Source organism: Sus scrofa, chromosome 6, assembly GCF_054392235.1.
Source record: "Sus scrofa isolate SSC_HxYL_T2T_F1_AM1 chromosome 6, Sscrofa_HxYL_maternal_Yorkshire_Landrace_v2.0, whole genome shotgun sequence".
In the NCBI taxonomy this organism is placed as follows: Eukaryota; Metazoa; Chordata; class Mammalia; order Artiodactyla; family Suidae; genus Sus; species Sus scrofa.
Window position 1 is genome coordinate 31,460,975 of NC_139388.1, and position 20,382 is coordinate 31,481,356.

The 20,382-nt window shown below is 52.7% G+C and overlaps 2 protein-coding genes across 8 annotated transcripts in view; one reads left to right on the plus strand and one right to left on the minus strand.

Annotated features, from left to right (window-relative positions):
• Nucleotides 1-18,606, minus strand: part of CES1 (carboxylesterase 1) — a 28,666-nt gene extending 10,060 nt beyond the window's left edge. For 3 of the 7 annotated variants that reach the window (XM_084958663.1, XM_084958666.1, XM_084958669.1), the window contains exons 1-7: nucleotides 18,499-18,606; nucleotides 15,279-15,486; nucleotides 9,690-9,834; nucleotides 6,970-7,103; nucleotides 4,547-4,700; nucleotides 2,960-3,064; nucleotides 1,045-1,149 (exon numbers count right to left, since the gene is read on the minus strand). In XM_084958663.1, coding sequence (XP_084814789.1) covers nucleotides 1,045-1,149; nucleotides 2,960-3,064; nucleotides 4,547-4,700; nucleotides 6,970-7,103; nucleotides 9,690-9,834; nucleotides 15,279-15,486; nucleotides 18,499-18,550 — 903 coding nt within the window. In that variant the 5' untranslated portion in view covers nucleotides 18,551-18,606. 7 annotated transcript variants of the gene reach the window in all.
• LOC146402279 (uncharacterized) overlaps nucleotides 1-20,382 on the plus strand; it is a 54,147-nt gene that overhangs the window by 13,442 nt on the left and 20,323 nt on the right. Inside the window, exon 4 of the mRNA XM_084960237.1 lies at nucleotides 15,655-15,944. Coding sequence (XP_084816363.1) covers nucleotides 15,711-15,944 — 234 coding nt within the window. The 5' untranslated portion in view covers nucleotides 15,655-15,710. The remainder of the gene's footprint in view (nucleotides 1-15,654; nucleotides 15,945-20,382) is intronic.

The window sequence follows — 20,382 nt, forward strand, 5'->3', positions numbered from 1 at the left end:
CAGCAGCCAGGCTACTCCAGGAGTTGCCGCTGGCTCTGCCTGATGCTGTATTCTCTGGGCATCGGTCTTGCAGCAGCTTCCTGTGATGACCCATGACCATAGCCTCCATCAGTTCTGGAACGTCACCTTCTCTGTGAAGCATCCCTGCTCAGTGTAATGAGTGCTTCTCTCTCTGTATTCCCACCACACTTAGTCCACTGGGTATGTGGCTGTGTTCCTCCTTGAAGCGTTCCTTGTGAGCAGGAACTGTATCAACTATGTCCCTACCATCCACGCTGTGACCGATGGATGGAATTAGTCCGTACATGGAATATGGGCGAATTGGATGGATAAGTGGATGATAGCTGTCAGATTAGGTGATGGATGGATCACTGATTTTAGAGGGATGGATGGATTGTTGATATAGATGCGTGAAAGTTATAGATGAATTGATATTAGACTTAAGAAAAGATATGGACAGTTGGATTCACTGCTGGATGGAGAGTTGTGTAAGAAGAGGATGAATGGATGGGTGGATGAGTAGATGGATGAATGGGTGGGTGGAGGGATGAGTGGATGAAGGGTTATGTTAGACTCTCAACTGAGGCAGGTGCTCAGAAATCGTGAAATTGAGCCACTTGGGTTCTAATTGTGGTGGTTTCTGAATTAAATGAGACAGATTAGGACAGCTTTTCTCCAAGTCTTGGTTCTAAAGAAGGCCATTCCCAAATTCAGGACGGGAACTAACTCTGAAAATATGTAGTGTTTCATCTCTTAAAATACAAGATTGGAAAAAGTAAGTTTTGATAGATGTGATGGCTTTTACACAGTTGTTGGTTATGTTGTTGTTGTTTTTTTCTTTTGTCTTTGCTCAAGTTTGAGATATTCCATAACACATAAGAAAAAAGGAAATTCCCCTTTGAGAGCCAGAGGCAGACACTGTTCCTAAGACGCGAAACCCTGTTTCAGGTGGTTTTTCCAGGGCAAGGCGTCAGCTGAATTGAAGTCTGGGGCCATGTTCACAGGGTAGGGCGCTTGTGTGGCCACGAGAGCAGGTGTACCTACCATCTTCAGCGTTAAGTCCAAGAGCTCGTCCTCCGACTTCTGGCGCAGGCAGTGAACAAAGACAGCCGAGGTGGTGGTTTTACACCCAGCAAGGACAGCAATTTGCTGCAGAGATCATAGGCGACAGCACGATTCAAGAGCCATGTCCCTTTCCTCCACCAATAGTGACATGTTCTATCCCAGCCTCAATTTCTAAAGGCGGCACATGGTGGCAGAAATACTGCAGACCTTAGGCATGGGTCCTGGGTCCCAGTCATGACAATTATACTCCTCAGCCTCTGTCACCTTATCTCTTGTAAAGTGGGCATAATTGTCTCAAAGTTGAACACCACAGCCGCAGAGAGGCCGCAATGAGCGGGGTTTAAGAGCATGGAGTCCAGAATCCCACTGTCTCATTTCAAGTCTCCGCTCATCTGATTAGCAGCCATTTGGCCTCAGGCCAGACACTTGCAAAGTGCAGCCAGAGGGGAAGGTGCAGATGAGAGAAGTCAGGCTGCAGGATGGCGGCACCAGGAGAGTGTGTGGGGGCTGCCAGAGCCCGATCCAGTGTCTGACTTACAATCAGTGCTCAGTACCTATTTGGTGAACCAAATAAATTCAAGAGCACAGAGGGAGGACGAGAAGGGGGGAAGCAAAAGCAAGAATAAGCATGTTAGCTTCTTTCTTCTGCCAATTTCTGGTCCTGTTGGATAGGGAAATCCAGCCCCGTTTCTGCCGCCTTTGTTTCCTTTCAATAGATTCCACGTTCTTGACTCAACTTGGTAAAATGGGCTTCTGTGCTTTACAACTGAGAATAGGAAACATTCTCAGCAATTTTTTTAAAAATTCTTGGGGTCTTTGTCTCCTCCCCTGCTACGGGCCAGTCCCTTTAAGTCTGGCTGCTGCCCCCACCCCTCCCCCAATCCAGCTCTCTCAGCCCCACCAAGATGCTCCTCATGCCTGACTCCAGGGCCCTCCTCAGCAGAGCTCTCCCTTCCTTGGCTTCATAACACTCTCCAAATAGAGGCCACGTCCTCACCAGGGGCCTAGGCGGCATGGCCCCTGCCAGTGGCCCCATCCTCAGCTCAGGCCCCATTCCATCTGCTCTTTCTGCTCTGGCCACGGCCAGCCATCCTCACTCTTCTCTCGCTTGACATACTTGCTCCTGCCTCAGGACGTTTGCACAGGCTGTGCCCTCTGCCTGCATATTCTTTCCTCACCATGTAAGTTACCGCTCATCTTCGCATCCCAACTCATGGATCCCTTCTTTCGGGAAGCCTTTCCTGATAGCCATCCCTACACACTGGACTCAGTGCTCCTTTCGCTATTGTGGTGACAGCGCGAACCTCTCCTCTATTGCTCTAGTCACAGGTGACATTTTATAATCCATGTGATTATGTCATCATGAATCTGTCTCCTCCCTTAGACAGAAGCTTCGTGAGGTTGCTAGCTGTCAGGCTATGTCCAAACTATTTGTTGAGTGAAGGAATGAAGGAATACCAGGACCCCGCCCCAGTCACATGGCCCCCGGGAGAATCCACTCCAGGCCCACATGGTGCCAGTGGCTTGGCACCAGATCACAGGCCCCTAGAGAGACAGGACAGGAGGATGGCCCACTGTCCGCTGTCTGGCCCAGCCCCCGACGGGGCGCAGTTTGGGAAGTGTGCTCAGTGGAGACTGCGTGGGGCCGGCAGTCCGGAGTCCCCTGCTTGAGTCCAGCTCTGCCCTGATCACTCTCTGACCTTGGCAAGAGCTTCTGTTCTCTGCCCCAGTTTGCTCAGCAGTTCAAGTGGGAGGCTGGGGGAGCTGTGGCCTTGTCATTCCCCACTTGTGTGGCCCTTCGAGGAGGTCAGCTGGACCCCAGGGTGAGAGAGGCCCCTGACAACTGCAGGATAGCAGGGCAAAGGGTGTGAGGACAGTGCCATGAGAGGCCTACCTTAGCTGCAGCCTTCATGTCCTTCCTGACCAGGCCAGCAGTGAAGGCCACGCCACTCTCAGAGATGGCCCGGTGGAAGAGGTTCTTGGCCAAGGGAGACAACACCTGGGAGCCGAGTCAGGAGAAATGGAGTCAGTGCTCAGGGGTCTTCAAGAGCCACTCCGTCCACGGATCTGCCCTGGGGCTACTCCCCTGGAGGTCCTGGGGCCCAGGTTCTGCTAGAAACCCTCAGCTGGAGGCATCCAGGGGCAGAGTGAGGGGCAGAACAGCAGGCGTGTGGGCATGTACACTGCTTATAACGATCAGCAGTGTCTGAAAGACAGCTGAGCAATTTCTGGGAACACTTTAAACCCACAACACGTTAAGGTTCTGATTCCCAATTCCTTTACTCAGAATTCCTCCTAGGCAAAAAGAACATGGAGAAATCAGCAATCGTTAAGAATGTTCGTGGTGTTTCTAACTGGAAGTAACTCAAGGTTCCAATATTATGACTTTGGGTAAATGAGCTCTGTTTATTCTTACAATGGTTTTCGGCTGCCCCCAAAACTAACATGAAAGATTGCTTCATGGCTGGGGAAAAGTTTATGTTGTATTGTAATGCTAAGGAAAGTTTTTGCTTAAAAATTCCAAATAGATTAATAAATAGCTAGGTAGGTAAATAGATAAATGGAGAGCTAGACAGACAGACAGGTGATCTGGGGAAGTCAGGAGAATAAACACTAGAAAAGCACAGATTACAGTGCTCCCAGAGACTATCCATGGATAATGGGATTGTAAATGGCCTTTTGTTCTTTGGGGTTCTCTGGACTTTTGTCCACTCAATGAAATATTAGAGCAGTTTACTCTTTATGTTTAACTGTGAAACGGACATATGTTTTCAAAGCGCAGTAACAGCCCTGAGCCTCTGCTCAACTGTGAGGCAGCTGGAGGATTAGTTTATAGCTCCCAGCACCTTCTAATCCTGTTTTCCAGCTTTGGTTGCCTCCAGGTCTCCCAAGTGCCAGCCCCAAATCGGGGTCCCAGGTGCTGTCTGTGTCCCACACGCTCTGTCCCATCCCCCATCCATCTTCTGACCCGTCCTCCTCTCCCCCAGTTCCTACAGCCCAGCTCCATCCCTCACACCCAGAGACGGCTCCCATCCCTCTCAGTCATGGGCACGCCATCACCCCATCTCAGAGGAGGCCCCTGACCTGGTCTCAGTGCTCCCGACCCACGGACATGTAAGTCTGGCAACAAGAAATACAATGACACTCTGACAGATGTTCATGGATTTTCCTTATATTTAGAATTTATAGCCACCGCCCCATCCCAAGCGAAGGCAGGTGAGTCCTAAGGGTAAAATGATTAGGAAGGTGAGGTAGACCTCAGCCAGCATGGGACAGAAATAACGTCACTGCTACAGCTGTGACTGGTGTTCCTTATGGCCCCAGGACACTAAGCTGAGCTCTGAGCTTCCTGGTTGAACCATTAACTTCCCATCATCTGGTGCTGCCCAGTGTCAGGCCCCATAAATAAAAGTTGCATGACTACACTGACTGGTCTGCAAGGGGTCCCATCAGCAGCCACATCAGGGCCGGGAACACTTACCAGAACAGAGACACTTTCCCCTCCTGCTGACTCTCCAAAGATGGTCACAGAGCCTGGGTCGCCTCCAAAGTTGGCGATGTTCTCCTGGACCCAGTGCAGTGCGGCCACCTGGTCCAAGTGACCCCAGTTGCCCCGGCTGTGTTCGTCCCCTGTGCTGTAAGAGAACAGGGTGGGGGTGACAGCAGAGAGGTCAGCCAGGGCTCTCAGGACCATAGCCGGGGCTGGGGGGCTGGCTGAGGCTTCTGGGAAAGACCAGGCTTCCCCAGCCCTGACCCTGGGGTCTTGGCCTGCCCCCCATCCTGTGGCCTGTGTGCTGTGGGGCTGTGCACATCCATCCTGCTTCCAGTCACTGAGCATCCGCTATGAGGCAAACACTGTTCTAAGAGCAGAAGCACGCGTGGAGCACAGCAGGCAAAACCGCCGACTACACCCAGCTCACACTTCAGATCCTAAACAAACGCACAGAGGAGATTAGAGTACAATGTCAGGGGTGCAGGTGTATCCAGGAAAAGTAAGACCCGGTGAGGGGACAGAGCAGGAGTAGGGCAGTGGGGTCCTATGTCAGATCACATGACCAGGACAGCCTCCTTGAGGCCGTGATATCTGAGTATAGACTTGAGTGAATAAGCACGTGCGCTTTGTAAATATTCTAAGAAGGGAATTCCAGGCAGAAGATACAGCAAGTGGAAAGGCCCTGGGCCCAGGGAGCAAAAGGGTGAGGTTAGGACATGCAGCTACGGAGGGCCCTGAAGGCCTTGGTAAGGATGTCAGTGTCATTGTAAGCGAGGTTGGAAGACATTGCAGGGGATGGTGGCTCGCTTCGGTTGGTGTCTTCAGTGACGACCCTGGCTACGCTGTGGCTCGGACAGGGTTTAAAATAGCAGGGTTATAAAGGTAGGTGTTCTTCTAACAGACCAGGGCAGAGACCCAGGGGGCTGTGAATTGGGTGAGTACAAGGCAGGAGGTGAGAAGTGGCTGGATTCTGCATATGCTGTAAAGGTGGAGCCAAAAGCACGTGCTGGGGATGGGATGCAGGGTGGGAGGACAAGAGAAGAGTCTGGGCAAATACAGGGCTTTCAGGCTGAGTCGCCAGAAGGGTGGAGCTGCCAGCAGCTGAGCAGGAGCCCCTGTGGGGCAAGTGGGGGTGTTTGGGGGGCAGGCAGGGCGGTGGGAGTCAAGGGTGACGTCTGTCCCTGGAAGGTGAGTGTCCGTTGGACGTCCCGTGGAGGCGGCAGGAGGTAGTTAGTGATGGACACGTGGCTTTCAGAGGAGAAACGGAGCTAAAACCAGGCATCTTGGAAGTGCCCCCTGTGGTGACTCAGGGACCCAGGGGACCGGCTTGGGAGACACACACAGAGCCTGAGACGGGGAGGAGGAGGGTCAAGGAGGGGCTGAGAAGGAGCAGCCATGAGGCAGGAGGTGGCTGGAGCCCAGAGAAGGGAGCTTTTCCCAAAGACCTGAGGGTCCATGCGTGGATGCTGCCAGGTGCGGGGGAGGGCAGGAGCTGTGGGTCCCTGGTGACCTGGACCAGAGCGGCCCTGTGTCGGATCAGAGTGAGACCCTGACTGACGTGGCAGAGAGGCTGGGGGAGAGGCCAGGGGAGTGTGCGCAGTTATAGTGGAACTGGGAGCAGGTGCACAGCCTTGGGGGGAATGCGAGTCTCAGGGAAGGTGGACATGCTGGGACCGACTCGCCTGGACACCCCTGCTCCAGCCCAGAGGACTTTCCAGAGAGGTGAGGTCCCCTCCCCCAGGCCACCGTCGGCCATCTCAGGGTTAGAGGTCCCGTCGCCAGTGCACTCAGAAAAGGCTCAGGAACTGTGCTTGCAGGAAACCAGGCTCCCGTCACCAGGAGACTCCGTGGAGGAGACGCAAGGCTTCACTGATGCGTGTGCCAAATTCCAAGAAGGAAATGGAGAGAGTGAGCCCGACATTCCCCCCAGGAGTGGTGTCCCCTGGGGCCTGATGCTCCCCAAGCTCCCGGTTCCTGCCGTCTGTTCCTTCACCCACAAGAACTCACGGGGCTCCCACCTTGAGTCCACTCCTCCCCTCCTTCCCCCTGAGGGAAGATGTGTAAGCCCCTCGCAGGGGTGGTGAGGGTTCACCGTCATCCTAGAAGTACGCCTCTGCTGGGGCAGCAGCAGTGAAAAAGACGAGGACTTCAGATCAGGGGACATTTGGCTTGGGCTTTGCAGGGATAATAGGAGTTTGTCAGGTTGATTAGGCATTGTACAAGCAAAAGCTCAGAAGTAAGTGGACCAGGGTGGCTGAGGAATGAGAAGGTAGGTGGCGCCCAGTGTGAGGGGACTTGGATGCCTGACCAGGGAACCGAGGTCCCCTGGAGGGCTTGCATGACCAGAGCTGAGTCCCAGCACCCTCACACTGGGGAGGGCAGTGTGCCGTGAGGAGAGTCCCTGGTCTTACCTGAAGAATCCCCAGATGCCCAGGCGGTACTGGATGGCCACCACCACCACGTTTTCATGCGCAGCGAGGGCCAGTCCATCATAGGTGGAAGCCCCGCCCACCACCAGACCTCCTCCGTGGATCCACACCATCACCTGGACGGGGAGGAAGCAACCATACTGGTGATAGGAAGCAGAGCTGGCTCCCTGGGTGGTCACTGAGCCATTCTCTCAGCCGTGGCCCAGGCCACCCTCCTTCTCAGGGACTGCTCCTGCCTGTCTCTCCAGCTCCAGTGCCACCTCCTCTCAGCGCTCTTCATGCTGAGAACATCATCATGGGAGCAGCCAAGGCTGAGAGTGTCATCTTCTCCCCAGCAGTCCCATCATCCTCACTCCTGGACCCTCAGGCAGCTCAGCACGTTCTGCCTGCAGTGGCCCTTGTATTTCAGCTTGACCTTAGTTTCCTTGGTGGGGTGAGATCAGCTTCTCTCGTGTGTGAAATACCGTGTTAAGAAGTACATGCACTGGGTGGGACCCCTTCTGAACCAGGTTCCTGCTGCCTCTTCTGCTCCCTAAATCCCACTCATCGTCACTAGGAAGCCTAAGAGCCGCCTCCTCCAAAAAGTCCTCAATCAGGAATTTCCCGTCGTGGTGCAGCAGAAATGAATCCGACTAGGAACCATGAAGTTGCGGGTTTGATCCCTGACATTGCTCCGTGGGTTAAGAATCCGGTGTTGCCATGAGCTGTGGTGTAGGTTGCAGGTGGGGCTCAGATCTGGCATTGCTGTGTCTGTGGCCTAGGCCTGCAGCTGTAGCTCCGATTAGCCCCCTAGCCTGGGGACCTCCATATGCCACAGGTGTGGCACATTAAAAACAAACAAACAAACAAACAAATAAACAAAAAAACAAAAAGAAAGTCCTCAATCATTCCGATGAATATGATCTGAAAACTACTAGGTGGCAGGGAATGTGGTAGGAATTGAGGTTGAGACCGGAGGCACAATTCATACTGCATGGCTCTTGAATTTAAAGAGTACATATAGCAAGGAAGTGAGAGTGGCATATAATAATGATATTGTAATAACCGATTCTAAAAAGTAGCTTGAAAAATACACTATGTGCCAAGTATTATTCTAAGCATTAAACGATAAACCACCCCAAGGCCACACTGCTGATAGATGGGGGACCAGGACTTGAACCCTGGCAGTCTGGCTCCAGAGCCCACATGTGAGCCGCCCAGCACACAGCAGCCCATGGCCACGGGCAGTAGGCTGGCTGCTGGGACAGGAGGGATTTCCTTCCTTCGTCTCTAACTAATGCCTCAGGAAGACTTGCCTCGGGTGCTGGGCCAGACACTGACATAAATCTTGATACTCATCACTGAACCCCGGGTGGGGTTATCGCGGTTTGGGGGAAACAGAGCCTGGGCTCCCTGGTAGTAAAGGCAGAACCAGGATTTAAAGCCAGACCCTGGGCCCCAGAGCCTGTGTCTGTAAGTGGAGGTTCTCCTGCCTCCAGGTTTCCGGAGCCCGTACCTCTTACTCTTCAATCCCTGCCTGCCCCCGGGGGAGGGGCCGAGGGTGCGGTCACCTCTGAGTCCAGCCTGAGCCAAACCGGGTCAGCAGTGGTTTGCTGAGGAAGCGTGTCCAGCTCTGGGTGGCCCAGATGGGAAGATCCCGGGAGGCAGAGGCTGTGAGGTCGAGCTCTCGTGTTCCTCCTTTCTCCTAAGGCCCAGTTCTAGCTCCGTGTAGGGGGCACTGAGGAGCTCACAGAGGGGTGAATGGATGCATGGATGAATGAATGCATTAACTGCTGTTCCCATCCCTTTGAGCCAAGCATGTGCAGGGCCAGGGTGTAGTCACCAGTTCACAGACCCCCCACGCTTGGGCACCAGGCGAAGCGTGTTCCTAGAGATGGATGGGTGCTCTCACCCTCCTGCCTCCAGCCCACTGACCCCTCCTTTTCCAGCTGAGCTGTCCCCCCAGCTAGCCGGAGCCGGGACACCTGCCTCATCTCTGGGCTTCTGTCTATTCGGGAAATCCTGACTCACGGGGTCCTCAGCCTGGGCCAAAGATAATGAGGAAGGGAAATTAGCTACAGTAGACTCTTGACAGTTGTCAAAGGCAAAAGAAAGGGCCTCTTTGTTGCTTCAGGCCCTGTCCCCCAACCTGTGACAGTGGGACACTGGAAGTTGTCAGAGAGGGTCTTTGTGTGCTGAGGAAAAGCCACACACAGGCCCCACTTGCTAGTGTGGGTCAAAGAGCAGGAGTGTGACCATCAGGAGACCGTGCTCTAGTCCCGCCAAGCCGCCTCTGTGACCTCACCTTCGCCCCTCTGGGCCTCAGTTTCCCCATCTGTGAAGGAGGGCTTGGGCAGTTGGCTCGTCTCCAAGGTGCCTTCCTGCTCCAGCATTTTTGGAAATTGTGTGTTAGCCTCTCTGGGAATCTGGTTCCTAATCTAGCAATTATGAGTCATCCTCCTTGTCCATCTATTAGCATGAGAGAAGTTGGAAAAATTACAATGTGCATTACAGATGGACAGCAGACTCCCCAGAGGCCCTATGTCGGTCACTGGGAGGAACTGGGGTGAGGAACCTCGTGTCCCCTGACGTCCGGTTAGGCTGTGGTGGTAAAGGAATCCCCGAGGCCCCTGGACCAGCCATGGCCCGAGATGCCCCCTCCCAGGACTGCCCTCATCCCTGCCAGTCTACACCAGCCTGGACCCGCGGTTCCCACTGCTTACCGGCAGTCTGCCCCTCTTTGTCAGGTCAGCAGGGGTGTAAATATTTAGGTAGAGACAGTCTTCAGAAAACTCCGGAATGAGCCTCTCCTTTCTGTTGGTAAATAGATCTGAGAGCATCTGTCCCCCAATTGGCTCTTGGCAGCACCTGGGAGGGGCAAGGAGATGGAAGAAGTGCTGAGGTTCAATCAGAGCTCAGCAAGGTGTTGTCTCCTGCAGTCAGGTTGGTCCTGGGACTGACAGGATTCAGCCAGTAGTGTGAGTTGTACTTACCAAACTTCAGACCTTGGATTAGGTCGGAGACCACCTGGGGTTTCCAGTGGAGGCTTCTCAGGCTCGCCAAGGTCTCCCAGGCACCTGTGTGGTGACCCCTGACCCTCTTCCCTTCCCAGAGCCTCGGGCTGCCCTGGGGCAAGGAAGGAGGATGCCTGGATGCTGCTGGGCCTGGAAAGGACCATTTCCTGCCTGCCCTGGGGCCAGACCAGCTCTCTGCTGGGCGCTGCATGATGCCCGCTCTAGGTCCACCGGGATTCTGCCAACAGGGAAGCGTGTTCTTGTCCACAGGAGAGTTCCAGAAACCGGGAGCTATCACTTAAATGGCAGGTGTTTAGGGCACGCAGCAGCGCAGGGATGAAATAACTGTGGGGCCGCCTTAGGAGAACCGCCTTCTAGCCCTGCCCCAGCCACTCACTTGCTGGGTTTCCTTGGGTGACTTCCTTGCCTGCTCTGGGTCCCAGTCTGCCAGGTGTAAGGGGACGGAGTGGTTTCTGTAAGGGACTTGCCTCGCTAACGTGAGAAGATTCTATCATCAGCCCGTCACAGGCAAGCCGGATATCCCTAGAGCAGATCTTAAAGAGGCAGGAGAGGGTATCATCAATGCTGCTTATTGAGCCCTCCCAGCATCCCAATGGTTGTTTTAAATACTCTCTCTCTCTCTCTCTTTTTTTTTTTTTGGTCTTTCTGCCTTTTCTAGGGCCGCACCCGCGGCACATGGAGGTTCCCAGGCTAGGGGTCTAATCAGAGCTGTAGCCACCAGCCTATGCCACAGCCACTGCAACGCCAGATCTGAGCCGCGTCTGCGACCCCCACCACGGCTCACGGCAATGCCCGATCCTTAACCCACTGAGCGAGGCCAGGGATCGAACCCGTAACCTCATGGTTCCTAGTCGGATTCGTTAACCACTGCGCCACGACGGGAACTCCTAAATTCTCCTTAAATATTAACTCATTTAATCTTCAGATCAGCCCCATGATATAGGTTCTATTATTATCCCCATTTTGCAGTTGAGAAAGCTGAGGCGCAGAGAGATTAGGGAATCTGCCCAAGGTCACACAGCCAGGAGGAACCACACTCTGTCCTGCACACTGTCTGTGCTTATGTTTCCCAGAACATTACAAGCCACATTTCTGATCTCAGTGTCCCCAGAAAGCAGGCATCACTGGTCCCAGTATGTAGATGTGGTAGCTGAGGCACTAAGGTGCTTGGATGACACAGCTGTCAAGTAGCAGAGTCAGAACCCCAAAGAGAGCCTCTTGATTTCCACCCAGGGGGGAACTTTCCCTAGGTCAATGCTGGGCATATTATTTATAAAGGAAGAAAATCAAAAATTAAAGACTCAGGAGTTCCCGTTGTGGCTCAGGGTGATGAGCCAGACTAGTATCCATGAGGATGCCAGTTTGATCCCTGGCCTCGCTCAGTGGGTTAAGGATCCAGTAGTGCTGTGAGCTGCGGTGTTGTCACAGACGGGGCTTGGATCTGGCATTGCTGTGGCTGTGGCCTAGGCAGGCAGCTACAGCTCCAATTTGACCCCCTAGCCTGGGAACCGCCATGTGCTCCAGGTGTGGCCCCAAAAGCAACAAAAGAAAAAAACATTCTAGAGATAAGTGTCTTATTATTCTACAAAAAAGATTCAACGTCTCTAGTGTTCAGATAAATGCAGAATGGAAAGCATAATTATATATTTAATGATGATGATAATTATTATCATAATTTTGCTTACTCAGTAGCCAAAAAAAGTTTTAGTAAATCCAAGCATACCAAAAATTCAGCTAATGGAGTGTAGTTGGACTATTTCTGGAAGGAACTTTGTATTTATTTTTTTTTTTTTTCTTTTGTGTTCAGGGCCACACTTGTGGCATCTGGAGGTTCCCAGGCTAGGGACTGACTCGGAGCTGTAGCTGCCGGCCTACATCACAGCCACAGCAACTCCAGATCTGAGCCACGTTTGCGACTTACACCACAGTTCACGGCAACGCCGGATCCTTAACCCACTGAGTGGGCTGTGGATCGAACCCTCATCCTCATGGATACTAGTCAGGTTCGTTAACTGCTGAGCCAGGACGGGAACTCCTGGAAGCAAACTGTTAACATACTCTTACTCAGAAATGTAATTTCTTGGAGGTCCTGTCGTGGCTCAGAGGTTAACGAATCCGACTAGGAACCATGAGGTTGCGGGTGGATCCCTGGTCTTGCTTATTGGGTTAAGGATCCGGATTTGCCGTGAGCTGTGGTGTAGGTCACAGACGCAGCTCGGATCCAGCATTGCTGTGGCTCTGGCGCAGGCCTGTGGTTGCAGCTCCGATTCGACCCCTAGCCTGGGAACCTCCATGTGCCATAGGAGCGGCCCTAGGAAAAGCAAAAAAAAAAAGCAAAAAAAAAAGAAATGTAATTTCTTGGAACTTCTCCAAAAATATTCATGAATTTGCATGACGATTTAGGTACAGAATGTTCCTCACAGTACTAATTATATATTATTGCAAAAATCTGGAACAGTCGATAAGGAATTGGGTAAATAAATTAAGACGCCGTGAATAAAGTACTGCGACTGTTAGTGTCAGGTAGTGATATTTAATGACATAGAGTGATCTCATGATGTACTTCAGTGAGCAAAACAGGCATGCAAAGTGTCTGTAGAGTGTGATAGGCTATTGTGATGTCAGAAGACCTATAGGAGTTCCTCGGTGGCTCAGTCAGTTAAGAATCAATCCGGTTTGGCCACTGCTGTGCTTCTCGGTACTCCTGTGGTATGGGTTTGATCCCTGGCCCGGAAACCTCCCAATGCTGAGGGCACAGCCAAAAACAGAAAAAGAAAGAAAGAAAGAACGGTATGTTTGAACTTTGTCCAGCTTCTGCTGAAGAGCTCTAAAACCCTTGGGATTTCCTGAGCGATGAGAGCACCAAAGGTTAACAAGGTGATTGGGGACCTCACCTAAGGATGCAAGTTGGGTGCCAGAACCACCGTGTGATTCCAGGGTTGGAACTTGCCGTCACAGCCCCCTGACCGCTGGAAAAGGTCGGGAAAAGGGAGATGGGCTGGAGGGGGAACTCGTGCCCAATGGCCAGTGGTTTCAGTCATCCTGCCCGTGTCACAAAGCCTCCAGAAACCCCAAAAGGACAGGGTTCGGAGAGCTGCCTGGCTGGTGACCCCAAACTCTTCTCAGGGCGACCGTGCCGGGCCCCAAGCGCCAGGAGGCTGGCAGCCGCTTTGTCACGGGCCTCATCTTGTGGGTCTCCCGCTGGCTAGTGCTCTGTACCTTTACTATGCGTCCTGCTAAGCGGCTCCTCTAGCGAGTAAACCAGTTTTCCGAGTGCTGGGAGCTGCTCTAGCAAATTAATAGAACCCAAGGAGGGGGGCCCGGGCACCTCTGATTCAAAACCACTCCGTCAGAGGCCTGGGTAACAACCTGGACGTGGAGCTGGCATCGAAGGCAGAGGGAAGTATTGGGGGACTGTGCCCTGAACCTGTGGACTCTGGCGCCGACTCTGGGGACAGAGGGTCACAATCAGTTGAAATGTCGCACGCCCACATAGCGGGAGAACTGCTGTCTGGTGTGGAAGAGAGCACACACGTGAGACCTGGAGTCAGAAAGTTATGTGATCCCATTTTGAGGGGGAAAATCTGCCACAGATAAACGACTGGAACCATAGAATCAAAAAAATGAACGGCAGGTCTCCCTAGGTGGTGGAATTGTGTATGATTTTCACCTTCTCTGCTTTACTTACCGGTACCTCCTCACTTGTAGGTAATACGTATTTTTATTGCTTTTGCAGTCAGGAAATAAAACATATACTTGCATTAAAAAATGAAACTTGGAGTTCCTGTCGTGGCACAGTGGTTAACGAATCCGACTAGGAACCATGAGGTTGTGGGTTCGGTCCCTGCCCTTGCTCAGTGGGTTAGGGATCTGGCGTTGCCGTGAACTGTGGTGTAGGTTGCAAACGCGGCTCGGATCCCAAGTTGCTGTGGTCCTGGCGTAGGCTGGTGGCTACCGCTCCGAATGGACCCATAGCCTGGCAAACTCCATATGCCACAGGAGCAGCCCCAGAAATGGCAAAAAACCAAAAAAAAAAAAAAAAGAAAGAAACTTCTTGCTTGCAACCAGGAAACATAAACAGTGAATGTTATTTTAGCAGAAAGGGAGGAAGGAAGAAAGGGAGTAAGGAGAAAGGAAAAAAGCGCAGCAAGAGGCAGGACCCTGAAAATTTTCAGAAGACTTGTGCCGAGATAAATATGGTCTGAATCAGTGCTTGGCAGCTGTCCCAGGTGCCCTGGGGCACAGCGGGGAGTTCTCTTGGCCCAACTTGGCCAGGTAGCTGGAACACATCAACCACGACTCTGCTTGTGACTGGGGTGTGGACACATCTGGGATTTGGGAACTTGCCCAATCAACACCCCAAAGCCCTACCCACTCATGCCCGCCTCCTGGCCCACCTCGCTCCCCACTGTGGCGAAGTTCAAGGAGAATACAGCGAATTGTGAAAATGAATACAGGGGAACCATCACTGAAAAATGGAATCCCGAGGTCAGGAGGGGGCGCTCAAGGAACATTCCACTCCACCTAAGCATGGCTCTGACTAGGAAGAGGAACTTTGCACCTCTGGCTGGAAGTGACCCAGTTTATTTACTACAGGAAAGATTCCTCCGTGCCTGGCAACGGCTCAGCCAATGCGGGACTGTCATAACACAGCCAATTAACATCCACGAAATGACAAACTCCCAGTTTCCTCCAAAGGATTTTTCTGTATAATGGTCCCGCCCAAATTCTCCTTTTCTACAGAAGGGTTTACTTTCCTTTGTCTTACCAAACTTGCATGTGGTGCCCCCTCCAGTTGCACGTCCAAACTGCAAGTCTTTGCTGCTCCCAATACATCCCTGGGTTTGCCTGTAACATACCTGGCTGGGTGACTGTTCTAGATTGCTAGAGCATTACCTCTGAGTCCCCTCGCCTGCTCTCCTTTCTGTTTTCGTCCACAGGACTTACCGTCTTCTAACACATGACACAATCGATTTGTTAGCCTGCGTATTGTGTAGTAACCCTCTGCCCCTGCTACAGTGCAGCTCAGAGAGGCTGGGAGGTTTGTTCTGTTCACGAGTAGATGCCAGGAAAATAGACCATGGCTGGCAAAGTTGCTCAATAAGTACTAGTTGAATGAGGGGCTCCAGAACGCTGTGAGAGTTCTGGAATGTTTGTAAAGATCTACAATCTTATGAGGTTTCCAGACCAAGGTAGGAGTCAGTCAGAGGACTGCCTTGGCTCCTTCCTGCATCCCTTTGAGGCCACCATCCCCGCTGAGAGATGCCCCTGGCTTACATGGGAGGGTAGGAGGTGGTGTTCTTCACGAAGCTCCATGGTTCTGCAGGCTGCGGCGGAGCAAACCTCAAGGATCCGAGAGGGGGCTTGGCAAAAGGGACTCCCAGGAAGACGGCCACCGGCTGTGCCAGGCCTTCTAAGCTGACGTACTTCCCCAGGACTCGGCCCTGGGCAGTGTCCACAACAGGCGGCGAGGCTGGCTGCCCTGCTGGACATTGGGAGGAAATGAGGACCTGTCAGTGGTGAAGGTTTGAGCTGGATGCTAGGTGGGTCCTGCCGCTGTCGGTGTGTCCCGGACGAGTCGGCTCAACGCTCCAAGCCTCAGTGTCTTCGTCCAGAAAAGAGAGGGACCCTGACTGTCCTTCCTTCCTCACAGGGCTGGGTGAAGGAGGGAGCGGAACTGGAGCTATCCCAGCATCAGGTGCAAAAGAAATGCAGGAAGGATTCCTGCTGGGAAGGAAGAAGGCGCTCAGTTTCCACACCCAGGAGCCTCCGGCAACAATCATCCATCGGACCCCGGCGGCGCTGAGCTGGGCGCTGGGTGAGAGGAGGAACAAGAGGCGGCCGCTCTTCTCAGAAGTCGGACCTCATGGGGAGAACGAGCCCCATACACGCCCGACCCTACAGCTGGGAAGACAGCGGTCGGTGTCCTGGCACAGGAACCAAGTAAGTCCCCAGAGGAGAGGGAAGAGGGAGGGAGGTCCCCGGATTGGTGGCCTCGTGGAGGCAGTGACTTGGAGCTGGGCTTGCAGGAGGGCAAGGGGTGGCAAGGCGGGGGTGGCGGGGTGGGAAAGGGGTTGGAAAGGTTAAAAACAGCGATGCGAACGGGCAGAGGCGAGGCTCAGGGCCAGCAAAGGGCAAGGCCTGCCTGGGGAGGAAGAGAGTGCCCAGCGGGAGCAGGAAGAGGAACGGGGAGTGGAAGGTCATCCTGGAAAGAGACAGGGTCAGGTCCGGGAGGGTCTGCAAGCCAAGGAGTCAGGCTTGACTGAGGCTGGAAGTGAGCACGGCGAACTGTTCTGGAGCAAGAGAGAGACACAACCCGCCCGAGGAGGCTCCTGCTGGAGGCTCTGAGCAGGGTCCCCCAGAGGGAGAGGCTGAGGGCAGAGGCTGCGGGATCCCCTCCCGTGGAGCACACAGGTCTTTCTCCCTGAGCGCAAGCGCGTCCCCCGGCAGCTTCCACCCCAGGCCTGTCCCGCCTGCTCTGGGACCCCGTCCCGCACCCCCAGGGGGCAGGCGGCCTGAGGACCGTGTTCATGCCCAGCCCTCGACGCTTCTCTTGGCCGTCCTCAGTAGCCTCGGTTGGGTTAAGCAGCCTAACGGGAGGCCAGCTCTAGCCTCTCAGCCTCCCAGCTGCTCCCCTGTGCATACAGACAGAAGGTCAACGTCTCCCTCAAAAGATCTGGTCTCACAGAAGAATATGCGACGACGAGCTGCAAGAGAGATGAAGTGGACAGAAGCCCCACTGGCCAGGGTGAAGAAGTGGCGTGCTGGGCTGAGAGGCAAAGGCCAGATGGTGACAGCAGCAGTGGCCACTTATGCTCTGGGTAATGTTCATATCTTGAGCGTTTATGATGTGCCACGTGCTTGTGCCAGTTCCTTGGACGAATCTCTACAAAAGCCTTGCTAGGTAGGTGTCAGTATGCCCATGTGATAGATGAGGAAGCTGAGCAAATGGAGGCAGCCAGTATAAACCTTCTGAAGGTGGAAATGATATGGCCGTGCCAGGATGTAACCGGGTAAGGGACGAATCTACTCCTCCTTGGGAGGAGTTCTTAGCCTGCTCTTACCCTCGGTTCCTGGCCTCAGCACCAGGAAGAAGATAAAACCCAGATGGAGCCTGGGCTGTCAGGGCTTGGCCGTCAGAGCAGTGTCTCTGGATTCAGGGGCTGGAGATAATATCCGGAGTGGGATTTACCAGTTGACCTTGGGCAAAAACATTTCCCTCTAGAATCACTCTCTCCATCTATAAGATGGCACTGATGCATTTTGAGCTTCCTCCTGCATCGCTGTATTAGCTATGTTGGTTTTTTGGGGTGAAGGCCTAACCACCTTGGCCTCAGACGGGTTCGAACCTGCGCCATAAAAGTGACCCAAGGCACAACAGTGACAACAACAGATATTTGACCTGCAGGGCCACCAGGGAACTCCTAGCCTGTCTTTCTATCCTGTGTTCTGGTGCTCTGACACCTGGGGCCTTGCTGACTCTGGAAGGACTGCCCTTCTCAGCATGAGGCAGTCCTGGAGCTGCCTTCCCAGTGGGCCAGAGCTTGTACCCCATCCGGCTTCTTTATGGGGCTCTCACACACCTGCCCACTGTCATCCTGCCCTTATCACTCCAGGGTCAACTACCGGACACTGTGGTCAGTCCCGGTGCCCCAGAAACTGTTGACATTGGCTACTCTGCCAACCCAGAACCTGCTTATCCCACCTCACCTCTTCCTTCCCTGCCATCTGCCAAGATAAAAGTTCCTACCGCCCCCCCCAGTTTCGCCTTCCTCCTTCCACCTAGTGACCCACCGGGTGCTTCACCTCCCGGCCCACCGTGGTGGGGCTGTACCTCCTCCTCTGGGCAAATGCATGTCATAGCATCTTTTCAGTAGCAGTTGAAATGATCTCCTGACCTTTGCCCCCTAGAATACCCCAAATTTTCTATTAATACGCTGTCTTTTAAAACAACTCCTTTCTGCCGTTTTTTGCATTCTCCATTCCAAACACTCTTTAGAAACAGCCCCTTTCAGCCTCACAACAGGCCGATGAGGTAAACTTTGCTGTCACCCCATTTTTTAGAGGGAAAAACCGAGGCACTGAAAAAGGAAGTCCCTTGCCTGAGGACACAGTGCTAGTAAATGCCCAGCTGGGATGTGAACCCACACACGGGGATGTCTTCAGAGTCCGTATTAATATTCCGGTAAGCTACGCTCCTTGCTTTGGCCACAGCCATGTTCATAATCAGGAGGAAAATCCAAGAGGTTCCAGAGTCTCCACTGGGATCGAGGAGGTTAGCTCGGTGTCCCCCTTGGGCGTGTGCAGCTGAGTCTAAGGGGTTTACTGTCCACTGTGTCCCCTGCTGCGGTGGATTGGCTGGGCTAGACTGTCCCAGTCCCCGGAGCCTGCACAGCCTCAGACCTGTCACACCTTTGCCCTGTACGGATCTCTGCCAGCTCGTCCCTGACAAGGATTTCCAAAGGTCCCCCACTACCTGCATTTCAGGAGGACTTACCCCAAGTTGCAGAAGAGGCGAGGGAGGTCAGGACCAGCGGGAGAAGCCACATCTTGGAAGGAGGGCAGCTCCTATGCCTGCAGGTCTCTGTGCTCCTCAATAGGCCCCACCCCACCTTCCTCCAGCCCCGCCCCTGTCCCTCCCAGTGTAATGGGAGACAACAGAAAATTTCTCCTCCCTTTCCTGTGGGTGGCCTGTAAGCCACGCCCTCCCAGAGTTTACCCTCTTTTTTAAAAAAGAACCTGAATAATCTCTCCAATTACAGAGAGCCACACTCTTCAAACAACTTGTCTCAGAAGGGTTTCTCCCCTCCTGGACTCTCACCTCAAGGTGCTGTGCGCTTCCCAGAGGCAGCCACAAGCAGACAGATGCCTTTGGGCACGAGGAGGCTTTAGTCTGGGGTCCTCAGAACAACCTGAAAACTCTCAGAGGCACCCGCAGCCACACAGCTTCCAAGCTGGGGAATTTAGGGCAAATCTCTTCATTTCTCCAGGCTTCTGTTTCATAGAGTTCCATGCTCTTATATTGGAAGCATATTAAATCCAACCAGCCTCTCTTCTGATGCTTAAACTACCTTTACATATTCCTGCCAGGAATATGACTTGGCCTCCTGTTGCTCACCCCCCAGAGGTCAGGGAGCTCACTGCCCATCCAGGCTGGGATCTTTGGATGGAATGTCCTCATAGTAAAGGAACTTATCTGTGCAGAGTCTCCTGCTGTAATTATTCACGCCTTCGTCCATCCTCCATTCTTCCTTTGATGTTTTTTCATTATTCCATTTACACATTCATCCTCCAAACATTGACCAGATGCCTGGCGCAATGCTAGGTGTTGTGGACACAAAGATGAGTTCAAGACATGTTCCCTCTCCTGGAGGAGCTCACGTGTAATAGGTGAGACAGATGCGGGGAGAGGTGATAGGGCGATTGCAGCGCCACGAGAAAGCACCAATGGGGAGGGACACAGGGGGCTCTGGGAACCCCTGGGAGGGTGTCCTTTACCTGCTGGGGCCGCAAGGAAGACAGATGCTCAAAGCCTGTTTCAGAGAATCTTTAAGTGAACAACACGAGGATACTCTCGTACTGCTGGCTGAGGAAATACTATGCTTTCATTCAAACTAGCGATGCACACCTGTGTTTACTGACAAGGAAATATAGCCATGATCTATTGTGAAGAAAGAAAATCAGGTCTTAACAGAGTTGTGGCTGCTTTGAGACACAGTTTGGCCGTTCCTCAAAAATTAAACAGAGGCTTACCATAAGTCCCAGCCATTTCATTCCTAGATATGGATCCAAGAAAATTGAAAATATGTGCATTCAGGAGGTTCCCTAGTGGCCTAGTGGATTGAAGATCCAGCGTTGTCACTGTTGTGGCACCAGTTCGATTCCTGGCCAGGAACCTCCTGCATGCCGTGGGCACACCCAAGAAAAAGAAAGAAAGGAAGGAAGGAAGAACGAAAAAAAGAAAATAAGTCCATTTAAAAAACTTGTCCACCAATGGGATTATTGTTTGTAATGACCTGTATGGAAACAACTCAAATGTCCATCAATTAAAGAATGGAGAAATAAAATGTGATCCCCATACAAATGGAATATTATTCAGTTATAAAAAATGAAGTACTGATGTATGACAAACACGGATAAACTGTGAAACCATTACACTACTGAAAGAAACCAAAATTCCCTCAGTTGATTTTTTACTTTTATCACATTTACTTCAAGGCATTTTATAATGTTCCCTTTAGGGAAATGCGTAGACTTTTCTTTTTGACAGTTGCATCAAAAAAAAGAACTGACCCATTTAAGAAAACTGCCCGTATAGTCCAGATGGTGTGCTGATGTGACTCAAAATGTAACAGTAGCAGGAGGACAGCAGGTTCCAGAA